Below are 21192 nucleotides of genomic sequence, written 5' to 3'. Positions count from 1 at the left end.
AAAATTCAAAAAGAGATGGTGAAAGTAAAAAAAAAGTAACTCTGGGGATTGGATTCTCTTCATTTTCTATACAAAGTTGAGGCTTAAAATGCAGAAACTCACCCAAGTTCATGTGGGTGTGAGAGCTGTGGACTTAAAGCCTGTTCCAGTGTGAGCCCTGTGTTCTTCATTTCCCTAAAAAAATATTACATTTTTCATGTGTGTAAATCAGAATATACTTGTGTGTGTGTGTGAATGTCAGATGAAAGTCTGGAGGGTTCAGTTTTCTCCTTCCACCATGTTGATCCCAGGGTTCAATTAGGTCAGCAAGCTCAGAGGCATATCCTTCACCCACCGAGCCATCTCAGTGTCCCTTCTTCATGTTAATAAACCAGTCTATTAAAGTCTGTCTCTTTTCAACTGATAACATCGTCTCATCAAAGTTTGGACTAAATCTGGAATCTAGTGTAAAATACACATTTTCTGTTTCATATTGCTCTCTTAGCAGGAAGTCTTACCTAAAGGGCTTTGGAAATAGATACAAGAAAGTAATAGCAATTGGTGATATTTCTGTCTTGTTTTTTATAAATTTTATCATTGTTGTTATTATTTAAGATTATTACATACTTTAGGTGTGAGAAAGCAGACACTAATAAAGGAGTTTATAGATTCAAAGTTGATGATGGTAATATTTTTTATTCTGGGTCTTTAAATGTTTCTGCATGTTGCATACACCCTATTTCCCTCCTTACTTATTGAAGTTTCTTTGCTCCCCTTAGAGGCGTTTAGTTGATGGAGCTCTGTGATGTGTTTTACGCTGTTACATAAATGGCTACTCTGTGTGTCTGCTTTGCCAGGCTCTGACATCCTCCCGGGCCATATTTGATATTTACTCATGGAGACAGCACTAATATGTTCAGTTTGTCTTCTATTTTTACTCTTCATGTAGGTCTTTACCCACAAACTCTCTTTCAGAGGGAGAAGCAAATGTCACATGGAGCCTCTGAAATCTGCTCCAAGTTTCCTGAAGTCCCCTTTCTTCTTTGGTTCTTCTGAGGGGGCCTCATTTTCTGGCCTTAAGGGACATGGGGCTTTGACTCTGCAGAATTCTTCCTGCTCCTGCTTTTACTATGAAGTAGGTTCTCCAAGGACAAAGCACCATGTGACACACACCCACTCGTCCCTTCAGCCTAATGAATATTTATTGAATGATAGCAGAATGAACTATAAGAAGCTGATTAGCACAGTGAATCCATTAGCAGATACTTATCAGTCCTTGCAGGGCAGGTTTACATTCATGACTGAAGCAGCAGGGATAGGGCTTTATTTAGGGGGGATTTATTCTGGACTTATTAGCTGTAGGCAGGTAGTAGTGCTTGTATAACTAGTGCTACCTCAACTTATAGCACTTAAGGAGAGGGGTAATGCCTAATGGTAAATGCTCAGGTGAACACACAGGACCCAGTGTCCAAAACAATAGATCCCAAACTTCTTAGGCAACTCTTTCTGTTTTAACAAACTATGGAATCTACATTTAAAAAATAAGAACTGGGCTCTGTTAGAGGGAGGCCCCTTGTTAGTTCCTGGCTGCTCAGCCCCTAAATAATCACACAGAAACTATACTATTTAAATCATTGCTTGGCTCATTAGCTCTAGCTTCTTGTTGGCGAACTCTTACATATTAATTTAACCCATCTCCATTAATCTGTGTGTCGCCACGAGGTCGTGGCCTACTAGCAAGGTTTAGCATATCTGTCTCTGGTGGCAGCTCCGTGGCTTCTCCTTGACTCTGCCTCCTTTCTCTCAGCATTCAGTTTAGTTTATCCCACCTAGCACTGTTCCCCTATAGCTCTGCTATAGTCCCAAAGCAGTTCCTTTATTAACCAATGATATTCACAGCATACAGAGGGAATCCCACATCAGAGCTCTCAGTGTGAACTAGACCCTGTGCTGAGCACGTCACTTCATTCATTCACTTTATAAGGCAATGGTGATTAAACAAAGCCACAATTCAGGTTTGATATAGAAGCTAAGATTCTAGTGTCCTATTATAAAGTGACAATTTTTTAACCAAAGAGATTTCTAGTCAACCACAGGTTGCCTTGTTCTTGTTTTTGATGTCTTGTTTTTGTTTGAAGATAGGGTATAGTGTTAAATAGCCAAGGAAGGATAACCATGCCCTATTGCTTCTCATGGTAACACCTCCCATGTACCAGAATCACAAGTGTGAGCCACCACATGTGACTTCATGTGGTGCTAACCGAATCCAAGGTTTTGCACATACTGAGCCACATCCCCAACCATTGTCACCTTTATTGTTCCCTACCACACAGTGTCAAGGTCAGAGATGTTGGCTCTGACATGCCATTCTTCCCATCACATGCCTATGCACTCCAACCTATGGTGATACTCTAGATACCTCTTGGACTAGAATTGGGAGAAACCTACATTGCTTTTTGCAAGAAATGGTAGCCTATGTTTGTAAGAAACTTTTTCAAGTGCCACTTGTATGTTACTTCCAAGGCCACTTCCATTTTAGGACTTCACATAAACCTTCCAAGTCTCCAGGGCAGGCCTGCAACTTCACATCTTCTGGACAGTTGAACATCAGTGTTGAATCAGATTGACAACTTTAGTCACAAGCTTGGGCACATTAGTCATGTGAACTGTAAATATTTGAATGCTAATGATAGCAAAACAAAGACGCACAGTGCCCAAAGCCTGAATGCTGTTTCAGGAAGTCAGTAGATCCGAGCAGTAGGCAGCTTGTATTGTCTTTGTACAACCACTGGTAACCTTTTAGGATCATTTTCCTTTCCCACTGAAAGCTGCTTGAGAGACTACATCTACTTTCAAAACTACTTCTCACCTGTCTGACTCATCAGTAAAAGCACTCACTGTACTGTAAAAATTAACTGACCTAAATATGACCATATTGTGAGAGCAACTCACCCTCAGCCTACCCAAACCTTTCACTCTTATTATACTTATTATACTATCCACTGGACATATCTTCATGCAGAAGAAATCTAGGTGTTGTCGGGCTTGGAAAAACTACCCCTCTTCCACGCTCAACATCAGTATCCGGCTCTAGGCCTTCTTTCTACCGAAGTACTCCAGGTCTGCTTTAGTACACATTTCTAAACACACACACACACACACACACACACACACACACACACACACACACACGGAGGGGGAGCGCACAATCATGGGTCACCAGCCTCAACATGTGTGACCTCTGTGCAAGTGTTGTCCATCAGCACACTGTGACACAGTGAAGTCCATGTAGGGGTGTGATCCCAAGACTAAACCATCTCCAGTGAACACTACCCACACAGTGGCATGGTTCCTGAGGCCTCACTGGGAGAAGCAGTTACAGCAGCAAATGAAATCAGATTTTTGAGATGGTGGATGATTAGAGATCGCATGGGGCTGGTAAATTTAAGGAGGTGGTCAGAAGTTAAGGGCATAGTTTGCATCAGAGACAAAAATAAAAACAAAACATTGAAATGCTAGAGTTGGTGCCTGCATAGCACATAGCAGGTTTTTTTAGGGCTTTAGGGCATAGCTGGAAAAGAGGAGTTTTGAAGAGAGCCTCTTGGAGGCTCAGGTTCAGACAGGATGAGAGAATGTTTACTGAAGATTTTGTTGTATATCATGCTAACATGAATTTAAATGAGATGTTGTAGGTGTGGCACTTGGTATGGTACCTAGCACACACACACATAAACACACACACACACACACACACACACACCATGCAGCTGCCAACACATGCCAAAGCCTAGGCATTCAACATCTTAACTGCATAGCAGCTTCCATGTACCACAGTCCAACCATTTAACAACCTAACCATAAACAACCTACTATATATTATGGCCTAGTAATTCAGTAGCTTCATGGTATGATCTTATAGACAGAGAACAGCTGAACATTCAATGATATACTCATCCAGCAGCCTAGACATGCAAAAGACCTAACCATCTAACAACCATTCAACAGGCTAACCATACAGCAACCTACTACATACTATAGCATAGCCATTCAATAGCTTAATGGAACGACCTTATAGACAGAGACTAGTCTAACCATTCAACGATATAACCATATAACAGCCTAGACATGCAAAAGGCCTAACCACCTAACATCTTAACTATATGTTTTTCTGGTAACTATAAGTTCCTGGAGCTGACTAGATCCTCTTCACAGGCTGAGAAGCACACACTGAAACAACCATCCTCCTAAACACTAGGAACCTCTGGGGGGCAATTACAAAGCAAAGAATTTCCTCCATGTGTTATATTTTACTATTCCCAATCATTTATTTGAAAGAGAAGGTGAAAAAGGTCCCATAAGCCTCCCACTTTTTCTCTGACTGTTAAAAACTGAGTAAGATGTTGCTGCCACCTATAGGAGGCTTGCAGTCATCTCCACTGTAGCTTGTCCCAGTATCTGATCATTAACCATTGCCTTGGCACCCTCATGCATCACTGACTAGCCCAATCGCCATCAGAGATGTTTTCTATGGCAGCTGATGCAGAGATCTACAGTCAAATATTAGGCACAGAGAGAGCCCAAATTGGAGCTCTCCATTGGGACCCTCCCCTTGGAGCTTAGAGAACCCTGAGGAAGAGGGGGAAGGAAGAATGGTAGGAACCAGAGGGGTCTAGGATACCAAGAGAACGTGGTCCACAGAATTAGCTAAGCAGGGCTCACAGAGGCTGAAGCCGCAATTATGGAGCCTGCATGGGTCTGCCTCAAGTCCTTGACATATATGGTTGTTAGATTGGTGGATTTTGTTGTGAGGAATTCCAAAGAGTGGGAGTGGGGGTGTCTTTGACTCTTTTGCCTCCTCTTGGGACCCCTTTCCTCCTACTGGGTTTTCTTGCCCAGCCTTTATTTGACAGTTTATGCCTAGTTCAACTGATATCCTTGGCTCTAGCTGTAGGGTGGATCTGGAGGAGTGAATGGAGGGGAAAAGGTGTTTGGAATGTATTGAAAATAAAAAGGAAGGAACAAAAATGAAGGAGGGAAAGAGGGAGGAGGAAGGAAACAAGCAAGCCAACTCACACCTTTGCCAAGGGAGGTCCATTTAGCCTGTCCTCCTTTCCCCCTTCCTGATATAAGAGGCCTGTGTTTCCACATCCATCTGGACACAAACCATGACCCAACCCTGTCACAGGAAAGAGACCTATCACTCTATCATGGGGGGCTGCCCTTCCACAGACAAAGATTTGATGTGCTTCTTAGAAAGGTGCCAGTGTCCCATCACCAAATAGCTCTTCTGAATATTGGCCTAAAATTTGGCTGGATTTCTTAGCCTTCTGTACTTAACTATGTAGAGACTTTCTTATGTTTTCAAAGTGAAGAAAAGAAAGGGGGCATTTATAAAGAGGCCCATGAGGTTAGGAGGTGATAGATTTCCTGGCAGAGGACTGTTCCTTCCTCTTGTGTGTCCAGCACCCTCTCAGATGTAACAAGAGCTAATTTGAAGGAAAAATATTGTGACAATCATTAAGATACAGGTGTCGCTCCATAGCTCACTAGTTAAATCTTTATTATTTCAATGTTAGATAAATATTTAGATTTGAAATTGGGGCCCACAACTCCTTTGTACACACAAGAAATGTGAGTGGTTTGAGACTCAACAGAAAATCTGGCCATTGGGGTCACAGCAAACATATCAAAGCGTATTAAATACCACCACCAACAACAAACTTGAACCCCCAAAACTGGTGATAAACCTTGTCAAACTCAGGGTTGTAGCGCGACATCCTTAAAGAGGCCTGCGATTAAACTCTTTGCTCTTGTGCAAAATAGGAACTTAGCTGGCTAACATCATGCCGTATTGTATCGTTTGAAGAAGTGTTTACATTTGATAATTTCATCTGACAACATGTGATAAATTGGGCCTTTGAGAAACCATAATTTCTTTCAGAACACTTTGAAGGAGAATTTAAACAGTCCTCTGCATCATTATGATTATCCCTAAGACAACTGGGCTCTTTGGTTGGGTGGGGGAATCCACGTCTAAGCTGAGGAAACCCACAAACTTTTCTAGATAAGCAAAGAAATTAGAATAATTTCAGTGATGGATAGGTTCCCAAGGTAAAAATATAGAATTTTTCTGGAGGTTTGTCTAGACAAGAAACTGAAGTAGAAGAAAGGGTGGGAATAGGACAGAGGTAGAGCCAATAACAGAGAAGGTCCACTAGGAACCAAATCCTTCCTGCCGCTAGGTAATAACTGTGAGGGGCTGTGGCAGGGAGAGAAAGCCATGCTGGTCCAGGATGCTGATAATTTTGCCACAGCTGTTCTCAGGGGGAAAGTGGCAGGGACTTGACAGCCCCAGTCACTTAACCCTCGTTGACAATATACACATGAAGGTCTGATTAGGGAGCACTTTCGCCTGGCATCTGGGGACAGATGATTTGCCTGATGGGCCTCTTATCCATCTCTGGTGGCATTTATATCACACTAGCTAATGATGACATATAGCAGGGAGGGTAACAGGTAACTCTGCTTAAGTGATGTCATTATGATATTTCAGATGTACTATAATAGGGAAGAGCTGCTTTCTGTTGCATAATAAAAGCGTCCATTTCATGTGGAAGAGGGTTTTGCTTTAACTTTGATGCCTCTCGCCTGTATGTCCTAGATCTATTAGAAACATGCGCCCAACAGATATCGAGAATAAGCAGGAGGAATTCTGTGTATTTTGCTAGTCAAGGATCTGTCGCTGCTTTGAGATTTAATCATTTTGGAGAGTGGTCTCTTAATTAGCAACAACAGGCTTGTTGTTGCAGCTTCACCAAAGTTGCAGTGAAGGCTTTTGGATTATTAAAAGTTGAAACCTGATCATGAGTGGAGGCAGCTAACCTCCTCCTCTCTGTAATTACTGTGTCAGGAAGCATGTGCATCTCACCTGATGGAGAATGAGATTCTTTCATTTTGTGCAGCTCCGAGGATCTTCAGTTTTCTCCTGCCTAGCACATGGGGCAGGAAAGAACAAATGGCCACGGGGCCTTGGGTACCCGGCAGGACCTTCTCTTCCAAGTGTCCCCAGACATCTTCTCATTATTTTCCCTCCCTACCGTGCCAGCCATCCTTTCCCTTGACAGAAAAGGCTTCCCATCTCTCTTTCAAGGAAAGCAGCATTTTCGTATGTATGATGCAGCCAGTCTCTGATCTTGGGAAGCCTTCTGTCTAATTCAGCAGGTTCACCTTCGTATTTGACTTCCCCGCAGCTTCCTGCAGCCACTAAACTATAAAGCAACATGAATTCATGTAGCATGGGGGCATGGCCCCTGTGGCCAGAGTTTTCTGTCTCCTTTCCAACAGCTCAAAGCTGATTTTCTTATTTTATACCCCCCGACTCTGCACACACCTCGTCTTTATCTGTAGGTTATAAAAACATTCTTACGGGCTAATGCTGAAATGATGTTATTATCTTTCTCATGTTACCCACCCAAATGCTGCTGATCAGAGTGATGAAACCATTCCTAGTCAGAGGCAGGAAGGCAGGCTCTCAAATTTGCACCTGCAGCCGTGGGGGTGAGGTGAACGCTGGAGGACCCCTCTTATCTTTGTCACAGGATCCTTTCTGAAATTCTATTTCAAATTTTCAAATATCCTTAAATAGGACTATGCTCATTATACTAATGAAGTGAGTCATGGGTCCTACAAAGCTTTAGGGTGGGGACATCAGAAAGGCTAACCATGTGAAATTTCTGGGTGGGAACTTGGCGTTAGCCTCTAGCAAAGAAAGGAAAGTTGTGGACTGAGTTTAGTCTCAGGGCTGACAGTTCACCCAGGCATAATCATATAACACAACCTCCATAAAATGCTGGCACTGAGGACTAGCAGGGCTCACTGACTGGTAAAGATTTGATATACCAAGAGTGTTTCATGTATCTACCATCTTATGGGCATTGTGTATATAAAACTAAAGTAATCAACTATACCAATTTGCTTGGGTTTGGTGGCCATTTTAGCAGATTATCAAACCTAATAGGCATTGTGGGGACTTCCTGCCTGATAGCTGAACCATCAGAGGTGTGGCCAGTTGACTCCACCTGCTCCTGGCATCCACAGTGAGGCAAGTCTTGTGGATATGAACCCCAACTTATAGTGTAAGCACCAACTCTAGGTAGCAAGTGATGGAATGGCATTTCAATGCCCACAGTTTTAATGGAAATAGAATAACTATTACTAAGCATAATGTTCTGATTTCCACTGGATCCTTAAAATACTAGAAAATAAAGCTCCTAGACCTTTTAGTTGGACATTATAACTTGAAGCATATAACACAGGACATATAACTGTGTCCTGAATAGACAGGTTAGTCAAGTAACATAGAAGATGGTGCTCAAATCATGGCCCCAGACTTCACTTTAGGAAACTATCCATTATCACTTCCTAGTGAGATGTGTGAACACATAAGGAGTAAGCACTTAGAAGTTTTGATAGTAATTGTCATGGCTGTCACCTTCTGCTACAGAAGAAAACACCAAAGTAGAGCAGCAAGTGGCAATTTGGGCAAAAATGATCCTTTACCACAGGTATACAACAAGCTAAATTTAGAAAATATAACTTTTCTTGATATGGTTTCAAAGTTTAGCAAGCCCTAAAATCAAGATGGGTTCGTACACAACATTGCTTTCTATAACATGTTTTTGAGCATGTTGGTTTACTTTTGTGGACCTGTTTCTAACTTTTTAAAAATTTAAGTATATAAGTACTTTATCTGCATATATATTTTCATGCCAGAAGAGGGCATCAGAACTCACTATAGATGGTTGTAGTTGCCTTGAACTCAGGACCTCTGGAAAAGCAGCCAGTGCTCTTAACCCCTGAGTCATGGCTCCAGCCCCCCATTTCTAATTCTTGAAAATGGATATAACAGTTCTTTTTGTCTTATTCAAAACTAAAAACACCTAAGGAGATAAACCAGGACAAGTGCTAAGCACAGGGCCTGGCGCACAGCCTGGCAACTGCTGGTATTTCCTCTAGGTTAACTCTGTGTCCCTGCTGGTTCAGTCTTGGTTGCAGAAGGGCAGGACAATCCTTGAGGGCACCCAAGTCAGAAGGTACCCTGTACAGCGTTTATCTGCAGCCACAGTCACCCCATTGCTTTATTTAGAACCACCAGCGGTGGACTTCTGGCATGTTCCAGGTAGATCATGAAGAATTTAGAAATGCATACCATAGAAGTCTGTAAAATATCTGAGTTGAGACGTTGACGAACTGCTAGCAGACAAAAGCAAACAAACTAGACTCTTCGGCTTTGCTTCCCCTAACTAGATGCAGAAGGAAGGTTCAGCCATAGGTTCCCCACAAGAGTGCACAGGCATGAACGGCAGACATGTCTAGAGCCCCTTAGGAAAGATTTTTCTCTCCCAAGGCTCTGCTGAGATGGTGTGACCTTGCATTATTGTGAAGGTAGGGGAGAGGTGAATTCAGTAGTCCTGGATATTCTGTCTTCTGATGCCCCTTTCAGCTGATTTTTCATGAATACTGCCCCAGCAGCGTCTGAGCAGGCTTCCCATGTTAACTGTGACTCCTGTCTTTTTCAGGTTCTGCCCACCTCGCCGCCGTACGTTAGAAACCTAAGGTGAAGTGCTGGCCTCAGAGGTCTGCAATGAAACCACACTTGAAGCAATGGCGACAACGAATGCTCTTTGGAATATTTGTTTGGGGCCTCCTCTTTTTGGCAATTTTCATCTACTTTACCAACAGCAATCCTGCTGCGCCTGTACCCAGCTCCTTCTCCTTCCTGGAGAACCATGGCCTCCTACCCGTGCAGGGCAAGCAGCGGGCCATCATGGGCGCTTTGCAGGAACCCTCCTTGCTCAGGAATTTGGAGGCAAGCAAAGAGCTGCTGGGCAGTCACCCTGCCAGCCCCTTCCACAGTGGGCCTGTGGACCCACAGAAATGGGACCAAGATGGCTTTGACGATGAGGATGAGTTTTTTTCATCCCAGGTCGGGAGGAAGTCGCAAAGTGCTTTCTACCGGGAAGAAGAGGAAGATGGCTACTTTTTTGCTGCCGGTCAGCCAGGGTGGCATCGCCACACGCAGGGCGCCCTGGGTCAGCCCTCCCCGGGAGAGCCATCGAGGCGGGCAGGACCCGCCCAGCACAAGCGGGAGAAGCTTCACCATGCAAGACGGAGCCGCGTGCCCGAGGAGGCCTTCTACGGCGAAATGCTGTCAGCCTCCATGTCCAGAGCCTTCCTGTACCGGCTCTGGAAGGGGACCGTGTCCTCCAAGATGCTGAACCCGCGCCTGCAGAAGGCCATGCGCTACTACATGTCCTTCAACAAGCACGGCGTGCGCTTCCGCAGGCGGCGCGAAGCCAGACGCACCGGGCCCGAGCTGCTGTGCGAGCTGCGCAGGCGCGTGCGCGTGCGCACGCTGGACGGCAAGGAGCCACCCTTCTCAGCGCTGGGCTGGCGGCCGCTGGTACCTGGGGTGCCTCTGAGCCAGCTCCACCCGCGCGGCCTGCACAGCTGCGCGGTCGTCATGTCCGCCGGTGCCATCCTGAACTCCTCCCTAGGGGAGGAAATCGGTGGGTCCCGCGGGGGCTGTGATTCTTTGCACTTGGAGTTCCAAGCTGGGAATGTGCCCAGGATACTGGACAAACTTTATCCCTTATAGAATCTGTGGTCTATGTGAGCAGAGGGCAACAGGGGACAGGGGCATCAGGTGGAAATATGGGAGAGGAGGAGAAGGTCAAAGATGCTGGAGGATGCTTTGATGGGCACCAGCCTTAAAGTGAATGGTAATGATGGTATTGAACACTCAAGGACTAAACCCAAGGTTTAGGGACTCTGAGGAGAGCTAAGCTGCAACTGAAAACAGTTCTCAGGCAAATGTGAGTCCTAATCCTGGAAGTTCTCTTAGTCCAACCTTTAGGTTACAGCCCATGTGCATAGTGGGGCCCTTTTCCAGGATGGTGAGCAACATGACCATACTCAAGAGTGCACTCTACTTTGCCATGCTGTCCTCAAAACTTCGTGTGTTTGCAGAGCATAGGTTTCTTAACTGTCTCTGTGGGTCAGTAGTACACGGAGAGAGGGGGAGAGACTTAAAGGATATACCTGAGCTTGCAAGTCTGAAGTTTTTAGGACAAGTGAACAGGTAGGGGATGTCAGGCAGGGTTTTGGTGCATTCCTTTAAAAAAAGTTCTTTAAAGGCTTATTATTATTATATGTGTGTGAGCATCTTGCCTGCATATGCCTAAGTGTGTGATGAGTATGCCTGGAGACAGTGGAGGCCAGAAGAGGACCTCTGGAAAGTCATGAGCAGACATGTAGGTGCTGGGGACCGAACTCAGGTCCTCTACTTTTAACAGCTGAGCCATCTCTTCAAACTGTCTATGCTGCAATCTTGAGGCAGAGCCTTTTAGGATACCCCTTTGTATGTTCTCAAGACCTTCAACTCATTGAACGAGGCCCAATACATGTGGAGAATAGTGTGAATTCTTTTTTTAAAAAATTAAGTCTTTTACTGTTTTTATTGAGCTATACATTTTTCTCTGCTCCCCTCCTTTTTTCTCCCCTCCCCTTCAACCCTCTCCCATGGTCTCCACACTCCCAATTTACTCAGAAGATCTTGTCTTTTTCTACTTTCCGCGTAGATTAGATCTCTTAAGGTCCTCTTTGTTATCTAGGTTCTCTGGGATTGTGAATTGCAGGCTGGTTTTTCTTTGCTTTATGTCTAAAAACCACTTGTGAGTGAGCACATATTATATTTGTCTTTCTGGGTTTGTGTAACCTCACTTAATGTGATGTTTTCTAGATTCATTCATTTCAAGATTTTGTTATTATTTATCACTGTGTAGTACTCCATTGTGTAAATGTTCCACATCTTCTTTATCCATTTTTCAGTCGAGAGGCATTTTGATTTTTCCAGGTTCTGACTATGACAAATAATGCTGCTATGAACGCAGCTGAGCACATATCCTTGTGGTACTATTGAATATATACTTTGGGTATATACCCAAAAGTAGTATTACTGGGTCTTGAGGTAAATTGTTTCCTAATTTTCTGAGAAATCACCATACTGATTTTCAAAGTGGCTGTGCCAGTTTGCACTCCCATCAGCAATGGAGGAGTGTTCCCTTTACCCCACACCCTCTCCAGGATAAGCTGTCCTCAGTGTTTTCTATTTTTTTTTTTAATCTTGGCCATTCTTACAGGTGTAAGATGGAATTGACTCATCGGTCAAAGAGAGTAATGTGATTTCTAAAAACAAACAAAAAGAAAAACTTCACAATGACTACCAGGCCTCATTGCATAGCCAGGTTGACACACAGTGTCAACAGCCACAGCTCTCTGCCACCTTAAAGTGGCAGGACTTCAGGGCAGGAATCTCTTGGTTGAAGGGCATGGAATAGGGTTGTAGTAAGTATATTTGCCACCGTAGAATGTCGTTCCTGCCACAGGCAGACAGACATGGGCTCACCAACAGAAGCTCAGTTCTTGGTGGATAGCATTGGCTCCCACACCATTCTTTGCCAGAGAAAGTATCTACCCATCTGCCTTGTCCCTCCCCCACTCTTCTCTCCCTGGCAATTTTAGATCCTTCCCTCTAGGACCCCTCTAATGCAGCTGATTGCATTGCTGTCTCTCCTTAAGGGCAAGCACCTAAGGGCAAGCAGTTTGGCCCTTAAGATCACTGATTTTACAAGTGTGCGTTTATCCCCCTGTGGGTTCTTAGCTGGGCACAGACTACAAATGTGGCTCAAACATAGCCTCAGCCTCAAGTCTGGACACAAAAGTTCTCACTGTAGATGTGGCAGGTCCTAAGGCATTAGCATGGAAGTGACATTCGGGGGCACACTGCTTCTTCATAACAGAGAAGCAATTCACTGTTGCCCTGATTCTTCTAAACAGAGCCTTTAGTTCTGTGTCCTTGAAGAGTGATGGTGTCCTGCAGCCAACTCGGAAAGGCACACTCAGAAACACCCTCAACTCAGCTGTTTTTTGGGGAATGAGACTGAATGGGAATTTTTTTTAAGTTAAAACCCGAGAACAACAACTATGGCCTTGTGGTATGAGGTCCCCATGTCTCCATGCTGACATTACATCAGGCTCATAATAACATTATCCATACGTCACATGAGCTTGTAGCAAAACCCAGAGCAAAGCAGCCTGCAATTTATTAAGAACAAACAGTGGTTTAAAGGTCCCCAGGGTGAAATAACACCACAGCTCTTTCTCATTTCCAAGGACCAATATTAATAATGCAGAAGAGGAATTTAAGTATTATGCTTTGAAGCAGGCGGTAACTTATTTCTGGTTTTGTTTAGTTTTAAACACCTCTGCATCATAAATATAGAGTATTCAAATGGCTCTTGCATACCAAAAAGAAATCTTAGCCTTTTTTTTCACGCATAAAGGATCATGACTGGAGTCTTTCAAACTCTGCTCAAAATGTGGAAGAGGATGTGAAAGTCATTTTGAGAGCCATATTTCTGGGGAACATGAAAGACCACTGTTACATATTTGTTCGTTTCTAGTACCCAAATTTAATTTCAACTGTATGACTTCAGGATAAGAATTGTAAAGTCAGAAATGAAGAACAGGCTTAAGGAATTTGTGGGGTTATTTCTTACTTTGGCTGGTTAGTTGGTTCTGTCTTGTTTTGTCTAGGTTCAGATTTTATACCTGAGATTTTTGGTTCTTAGAACCATAGTGTTGCTTAGTTTGTAGAAACAAAAAAGCTGTTCACTTTTGTAAGCTGGTGTGCTGGATCAATCCTGTACATGCCAAGGGCTGGGTTTTGTCCTCCCTACTCACCTGGCGTTGCCATTGCAAACCCTTATGGTCATCAGTGGGTCTCAGAGCAAAAACAGTCTCATGTAGTAGACTTTATATCTCTTCATATACCTTGGGGTATAGGAGCATGCTGCAGCTAACCTCAGGTTGCCCCCTCTGGAATGGCTAAGTGAAGTTCTAATGAGTTTCCCAAAGATGACATGGTGAAAAATTTAAAGCATGTCCAAGGCAGTCATATGCCGTAGTCCACCCTTAGCTCTGCCAGAGGCTCTCTGGCTACGGTTCTACTGTTCCTTGTTTTTCCAGAGGAGGCCCAGTTAATAGTTTGCTACTTGACTACCTTTTGACTCCCCCAGGTGTTTGTTTTGTGGGCATTGAGTCCTTCTCCCAAGGCCCCATTCTGTTAGACTAAGTCCTATGGAACAATTCTTTGGGATTATAGAGGTATACTGATTTTAAAGACCTTTACTCTGAATGCGTGACTTGAGCTGTTTTGGAAACATGAAATATTCCTTTCAGTTATGAGACAGTTTCTTATCATCCAGACAACAAATGACAATGATTTGCTGGTCATTCCTGACAGTTCTATGGAAATCCCCCAGAGAAAATAAAAATTCGCTGTGGGGAGACATCGCAGTCTTGATGTGGAAGACAGGGTCTGTGTTATTGAACAACTGGATAGTATCACGTAGGTGGGAAAATGGGAGGTAGGGGTGGGGTATGTTGGGTGTAGAACCCACAGTAACATCTGGAGCTGGTCTTGGATTTGGCAAGTTCTTTAATCTTACGTTTAAAAAGCCAAGATCATGTAGTCCCTAAGTCATTAGATGTTTGCTGATCACCATTTCTCAAGGAGATCCTGTGCTAAGCACAAAGATGAATAAGGGACAGCGAAGATTTCAAATTCTGTACAATTCTAGGGAGAACCAGACGATGAATAGACAATTCCGGCATCCTGAGAATGGGACAAAGGCAGAGGAACGTAGAGATAAGCAGGATTGAAGTGATGGCAAAACACTAACCCTCTCAAAGGAATTCTTACTGGTGGGCAGAGAGGAGGTCAGGAAAGACAGCTCTGCAGAAGCCGGTCCAGGCCAAGGGTCCAGTATAGGGCATAAGACCAGCAAAACTTCAGTGAGTACAAGGGCCAGGAGTAGGCAGGAAAGAAACTAGCAAGGAAGGGAGGAGGGCAATGCGTAGATAATCTGATGCTTACTGTCAGACTCCATTTACCAGTTGCAGTAGTATTGCCAGCTGAGAGTGTTTGCTGTAAACAAAGACCTGTTCTAGCACATTTTGACTGCCGTAAAATCAATAGCCCTGAGTGATACATACATTTCCATTTCTAGATAGGACACAGGCATCCAGAATCCACTGGACTGAGTGTCGATTGAAGTTGCAATCTCTAGGAATTGAGGGCAATGAGGGCTGAAGCAAGGAAACCTAAGCATAGATGTTTGATTTTAGAGACATCACACATGAGCCCAGGTTTGGAGGCATGAGAGAAGTCAAGTGGAACAGGCAGGTCAGAGGGGAGAGGGACAAGACAGTGGGAATTGATAGAGATAATTGATGGTTTTGTCCTGTCCCTGCAAGCCATTGGCTGGTGTCTGGAGGCTGCATGCTATGATTGCTTTGTTTTTATTTTTGGGTCAGCACAAGTTAGGAGGAGGAAGAGGGGAGGATTCAGGGTCTGAGTCAGGGCTAGACGGTGATGCTAAGGCCTCTAGCATGCCTGGTTGCTCCTTGATGGGCCCTGTGGGAAGGTCAGCACAGCTCTGCTCTGGCCCAGTAATGCCTTCTGTAGAAGTGAAGCTTGACCTCATCCATCTTGTGCTCACTGTCTGTCTGCTCCCTTCCTGTGCGTGTGAGTGAACGGCATAGCTTCTAACGATGCATTACCATACAGGCATATGTGTATTTATCAAATGAATATGGACGATTTGAACTTCTTGTCCCCGGTCCTGCTCATTGACCCCTTCCACCAGGCTCCACCGTCACTCCGCCTCCTGTACCCTGGTAACTTTGTGACTCTTGAAACCAGCGTACTCTTTCCAGAAACATTCATGGTCTTCTGCCTTGTGACATTGTAAAATACTGACTGGTCCACCTAGGGAAACAAACATTCAAATGCCTGGAGATTTATGAGGGTGATTTGATTAACTTGAAATTACAGTCAATTTACTTGAAACACATCCACTACTTAGGACCCTGGGTATGCTCATCAGATCGTGACCCAGAGACTGTGTCACAGGGATGGGCAGCATGGCTTCCTAAGAGAAAGGTTCTTCCTAAGAACTGTGGTTGTGGAGACAGTGTCACACTGGTTCCCCAGTCTTGCCCCCAAATCCTTCTGAGTCCATAGTATACCAACTGCTTGGAGTCTTCCTCTTCTCTCTTGAATTTTTGATGGGTTGGCCTGAATGACTACTTCAAATTTGTGGTTCATCTATGGTTTCCCGGACTCTTTGAGGGCTCTGGAAGGTAAACTCAGTTTTTGTTTATACCCCCCAAGTCTTTTTCTTTTTCAACATTGTACTGTTAAAACAAAAGCAGTGGGTGACAATCCTGATGACCTCTGAGCCCACGCCTGGGGTAGGGTGCAGAAAACACTGGTCACCATGGTTTCGTCACCACTAAGTGGAACGGTACAATGGAGCAGCCTCGTGTTCACTGTGAATGGCTGGGGGGCTGCGTTCAAAACGATGCCTTCACGAGGGCTCGGCCCTTTGAGTGCAGGTGTTTTTCAGATCCCATGGAACAAAGAAGGAAATGGGAGAAGGCACTTATGCTGATCAGTGGGAAGGCCCTGCGGGACGGAGCTGAAGGATGAACCAGCCACTCATGCCGTGCAATGCAGCTTTTATTTGAAAAATAGAATAACTGACAGACAGACGTTAATTATTCAGACCTGGACGCTCGGCAAATGTCTTCTCGGGAAGGAATTAAATGGGACTGTCACTCTGAGACAGACAGGGTTTTTTGCAGTGATAAAAAATGAAGTTTTCGACAAGGAACTTGGAAGCTTCCCACCCCTGAAGGCTTATGAGATCCATGGTATATTAACCAATATGGCCTGTGGATAATCTATAGTGGAACATAACAATATTCAGAATCACTCTCCAACTTGTTTCCAGAGAGTTTTTAAATTAACACTGAGCAAAAGTTTACATAGATAGACACCCATTTTAAGAGCAAGACGGAATAGATTATAAAATAAAATTGCAAGCTAGTTGGACTCTTTTTATATAGCCATTCATTTAAATTTTAAAAAACATTTTATTTTGGAAGGCTTATTATTTCAGACACACATGTATTACTTTCCACAAGGAAGATAAGCTGAATGGTGGGCGCAGACTGCAGAGGAACCCTGCTTTGCGTTTCATAAACATACGTTGTCAGCAATTTATTTGGAACAAAACAAAACCAAAAAAAACCCCATTAACATGCTTTTGAGATATAACAGTACAACCAGCTCTTAACAAACTACCACCTACCAAGTATGGGTAAACTATCGAAGAATATCCAGTTCTCTGGAAGAAGTTATAAAGTCTAATCTTTTTAAAAAGATCTCTCAGTTTTATCTGGCTGTTTGTGTGTGTGTGTGTGTGTGTGTGTGTGTGTGTGTGTGTGTAAAAAATCCTGATAATAAGTTTAAAATATGAACTCTCTGTTCTGTATAATACAATTTTTATAGCTCAAAATTTTCTACTTTTATTATGCAATATATAATTAAAATATAAATAAAGCAGTTTATTGTAAAAATACAAAGCAATACTTAACCTGTGAAAGTCTTCAAAGGTTTTTGCATTATCTCTGCAGAGGTTAGAGTCCTTGAAATCTACAGATTTGTAAGGTTTATTTTTTTTCTTAAGAGCCATATAGTAAATATTTCAGGCTCAGTGGGCCACGAAGTCTCTGTTTTAAGGTCAGTTGTGCAAGGCTAGCCCTTGCACAAATTAAGTGTGTCTGTTGTACAGCTTCAGTCACTAAAGCAGAGACAGACCACATTTGGCCTACTGATCATAGTTTACCAATTCCTGTAAACTTTTCTCCCAAAGAATACTGTATATTTTTTTTGATGGCATGGCCAAAACATACCACTTATGTATTCATTGTGCTCAGAATTTCTCAATAAAAGTAGGTACCTCTTAAAACCATTGTTTTAGTGGGACATGCCCAATGGCCTTTAATCTTTAATGAGTACGATAAAGACTCTGAGAAAGAAATAGCAGAGCCCTCTTTTATAAGGCAGGTTGTCACAAGGATTTTATGTAGAGCGTGGTCACTGTAAATGCAGTATCTCTGTGTCCTTGTGACCCCCAGCCATGTCAGAAAGCTGTGAGTTTGCCCTCGCTCATACTGCCAGCCACTATGCTTGCTGCAAATTAAACTTGTATGTGCATGGCATTCTTTTTGTTTGCTTGTTGGTATTGGTTTTGATGTGCTTGTCTATGTGTCTGTGTGTGTGAATGCAGTATTCACAGAGGACAGAGGGGTTGCTGGATCCCCTAGAGCTGCAGTTGCAGGTGGTTGTGAGCCACCATGTGGGTGCTGAGAATTGATCTTAGATCCTCTGCAAGAGCAGCTGGTGCTCCTAACTGCTGAACCATCTCTGCAGCCCCATGCACAGGATTCTAAGAGCTAAAGGCGATTGTAGAAATTCTCGTACTATTTGCACCAGAACGTTGGCCACTGATGACACTGGTAGTTTCTCTAAATTCAGGGACTCCCTGACATCCACAGTGGGAGATGAGGCTTCATGGAAACCAAGACTATTTTTCTCTAAATTCAGGGACTCCCTGACATTCACAGTGGAAGATGAGGCTTCATAGAAACCAGGACTGTTTTTCTTTTAAACTTAAACCTTCACTAAAAGCGAGTAAAGCAGAATCAGAGGCTGTAGTTTTTGGTATGTGAGAGAAGGCAGCAAGATTAGATGCAGTTCTTACCACGGGTGACCTAGTGACTTCAATTCTACAGGCTAGGAAACTCCAGGTGAGCTGCCTCTGGGCTCCCAGCGTCATTACCTTTTCCTCTAGATCCATTTCCCACATGTTTTGAAATTTTAAGGGGAATAATTATACAAAGCATGACATTTGCACACAGTGTGTGTGTGTGTGTGTGTGTGTAACAAGCATCCAAATGTAACTTTAAAGAAGTAAGTCACAAAACAATTCCACACCTATTTGGAATTATAATTAATAAAAGGGTTATTTATTTAAAGGGAAAATCTTACAGATCACCGTCCTAGACAACAGCCTCCTGCACAACCAGGATAAGTGTCTGATAGCCAGAAGTGGAATCCAAAGCAAGAGAGAGCCAGCAGAGGGCTGCCCCACTTTTTTAAAGAGAAAGATACCACACCCCAGTGGACTGGTATCTCAAAGGCTGTTGGCTGAAGGAGCAAAAGTAGCTCCCGCAGCACCTCCCCCTTTTGTTTAAGTAAGAGAGTTCTAAACCTACTACAAAATTATATACAATAAGAACAAATATCCTATTCTAACTATCTTAAGTCTTGTATAATAAATAACTTGGTCAAGTCATGAGAGAAAAGTAGCTACATTTATCTAGTCTTCAACCCTATGGAAGATCTGAAAAGGGAAATAATATTACCTGAGTATTTAGGATGTACATAACACACATCCGGTCCCATATGGGTCTGCCAAGTCCTCTAGCATAAGGTAATGCAGAAATTGATCAATTATTGACAAAATGAGGTTACCTGTAATCAGTTGACTTTGTGTATGTTTACACACATAGTAATTTATCAAGAAACAAGAACACATCCCAAGAAATGTATCATTAGGTGACTTTGCCAGTAGTAAACATCGTAGAGTATACTTAGAAACAAAAGGTTTCTAGTTACTAGGCAGTACAATTTGGGGCCACATTTATAGATATCTGTGAACTTGTATTGACTGGTGTGTCTTAGTGCCATGTTACTCTTCAGATTCCATGTCATCCTAAAACAGAAGAAAATTATCTAAAGCTCTGTGTGTATGTATATATTAACTTTATTAGTGGTTTCTAAGTTTCAGATATTGCAAGATTTGTTTTAATGCTTTTTTTCCTAGATTATGTGATTTCACAGAGAAAAAAATGTCACTTATGTGCCCTTAGATTCTCATGATGCAGTTTTGAGATTTAATTCTGCCCCTACACGTGGCTATGAGAAAGATGTCGGAAATAAAACCACAATGCGCATCATTAACTCCCAGGTAAGATGGATGGAGTGGTTGTATTGGTACATTTTGTAGGCAGGTCATTCACCTAGACGAGTGGACAGAACTGTGACTAGCCATAACCACAGGATCCTGTTATTTCTGAGGATCTTTTAATAATGAAGAATTTGTGAAGAAAAATACAAAAAGAGGGAATTTAGATGTGATTTGAATAGGAAGAGATGAGTAAGACCCAATGAAAACTTAGATTAAGCACTGAGAAATGATTTTTATTTGTGTGTATATATTTTTGCTATATACACACAAATAAAATGGTCAATAGTTCTCAACCTTCTCAGTCTTCCTAAAGCTGTGACCCTTTAATACAGTTTCCTCATGCTTTGGTGACCCCCAACCATAAAATTATTTTCCTTGCTACTTCATAACTGTAACTTTCCTATTGTTAGGAATGATGAATTTGTAGTTAGGGTTGTAAAAGGTGTCGTGACCCACAGGTTGAGAATCACTGCCATAGAGAATTATTCAGTTTGTGAACTGTGAAATGCTATTAATTACAGAAGAAATCATGGCAGTAAAGCTAAAGGGAACAGAAACACATGAAATATTAGAGCTTTTAGGAAATCTTTGAAACTTCTATCTGTGACTTGGAAATTTGAAAAATAAAAACAAATTGCTTAATGGGAAGTGGGATATCTCTTTTCTCCATGTTCTTAATAAGAATGTCTTCCAAATTTATGGAAAAATTATTCTCAGAACAAACCACATTTTCTAATTTCCAAAATGTGTAGAAAAATGAGATGATACATGATTCATGATGAACCTCTTGCGGAACAAGCCATTAACACTCTGCATCGTTCACTGCACCAGGCAGCCTGCAGCGAAGTAAAAACAATTACCATATTTTCTTAATTCATAGATGTCACTGGTGGTAAGATCTACATTTTATTTAGTAATTTCTCAGAAAGTGATAAGCCCCACCAAATTAAAATGCATGTATCCTGTAAGATACATCCTCATTTCAGAAGCATTAAAATGTGATGAAAAATGCATTTTCATAATGGCGACAATGTTTAATTGATCGAGAATTTTATACATGCATGAAATGTGCTTAGATCACGCCCACCTTCCACTCCCCCCACAATTCTTCCCTTATCACCCCTAATTTCCTCCCCATTTCATGCATTATCTTCTTTTTTTGTTTTATAAACCACAAATTCCACTCAGTGTAGCCTATATGTGCATGGAT

General features: G+C 42.8%; 1 protein-coding gene across 12 annotated transcripts in view; it reads left to right on the top strand.

Annotated features, from left to right (window-relative positions):
- Positions 1–21192, top strand: part of St6gal2 (ST6 beta-galactoside alpha-2,6-sialyltransferase 2) — a 75204-nt gene that overhangs the window by 28557 nt on the left and 25455 nt on the right. For all 12 annotated transcript variants that reach the window (XM_085679640.2, XM_085679639.2, XM_048430180.3 and 9 more), the window contains 2 exons: positions 9558–10547; positions 19885–19982. In XM_085679640.2, coding sequence (XP_085535766.1) covers positions 9623–10547; positions 19885–19982 — 1023 coding nt within the window. In that variant the 5' untranslated portion in view covers positions 9558–9622. The remainder of the gene's footprint in view (positions 1–9557; positions 10548–19884; positions 19983–21192) is intronic.

The sequence above is a fragment of the Myodes glareolus genome, chromosome 18 (assembly GCF_982192425.1).
Source record: "Myodes glareolus chromosome 18, mMyoGla1.1, whole genome shotgun sequence".
NCBI lineage: Eukaryota > Metazoa > Chordata > Mammalia > Rodentia > Cricetidae > Myodes > Myodes glareolus.
This window is presented reverse-complemented; position numbering and strand designations above follow the sequence as displayed.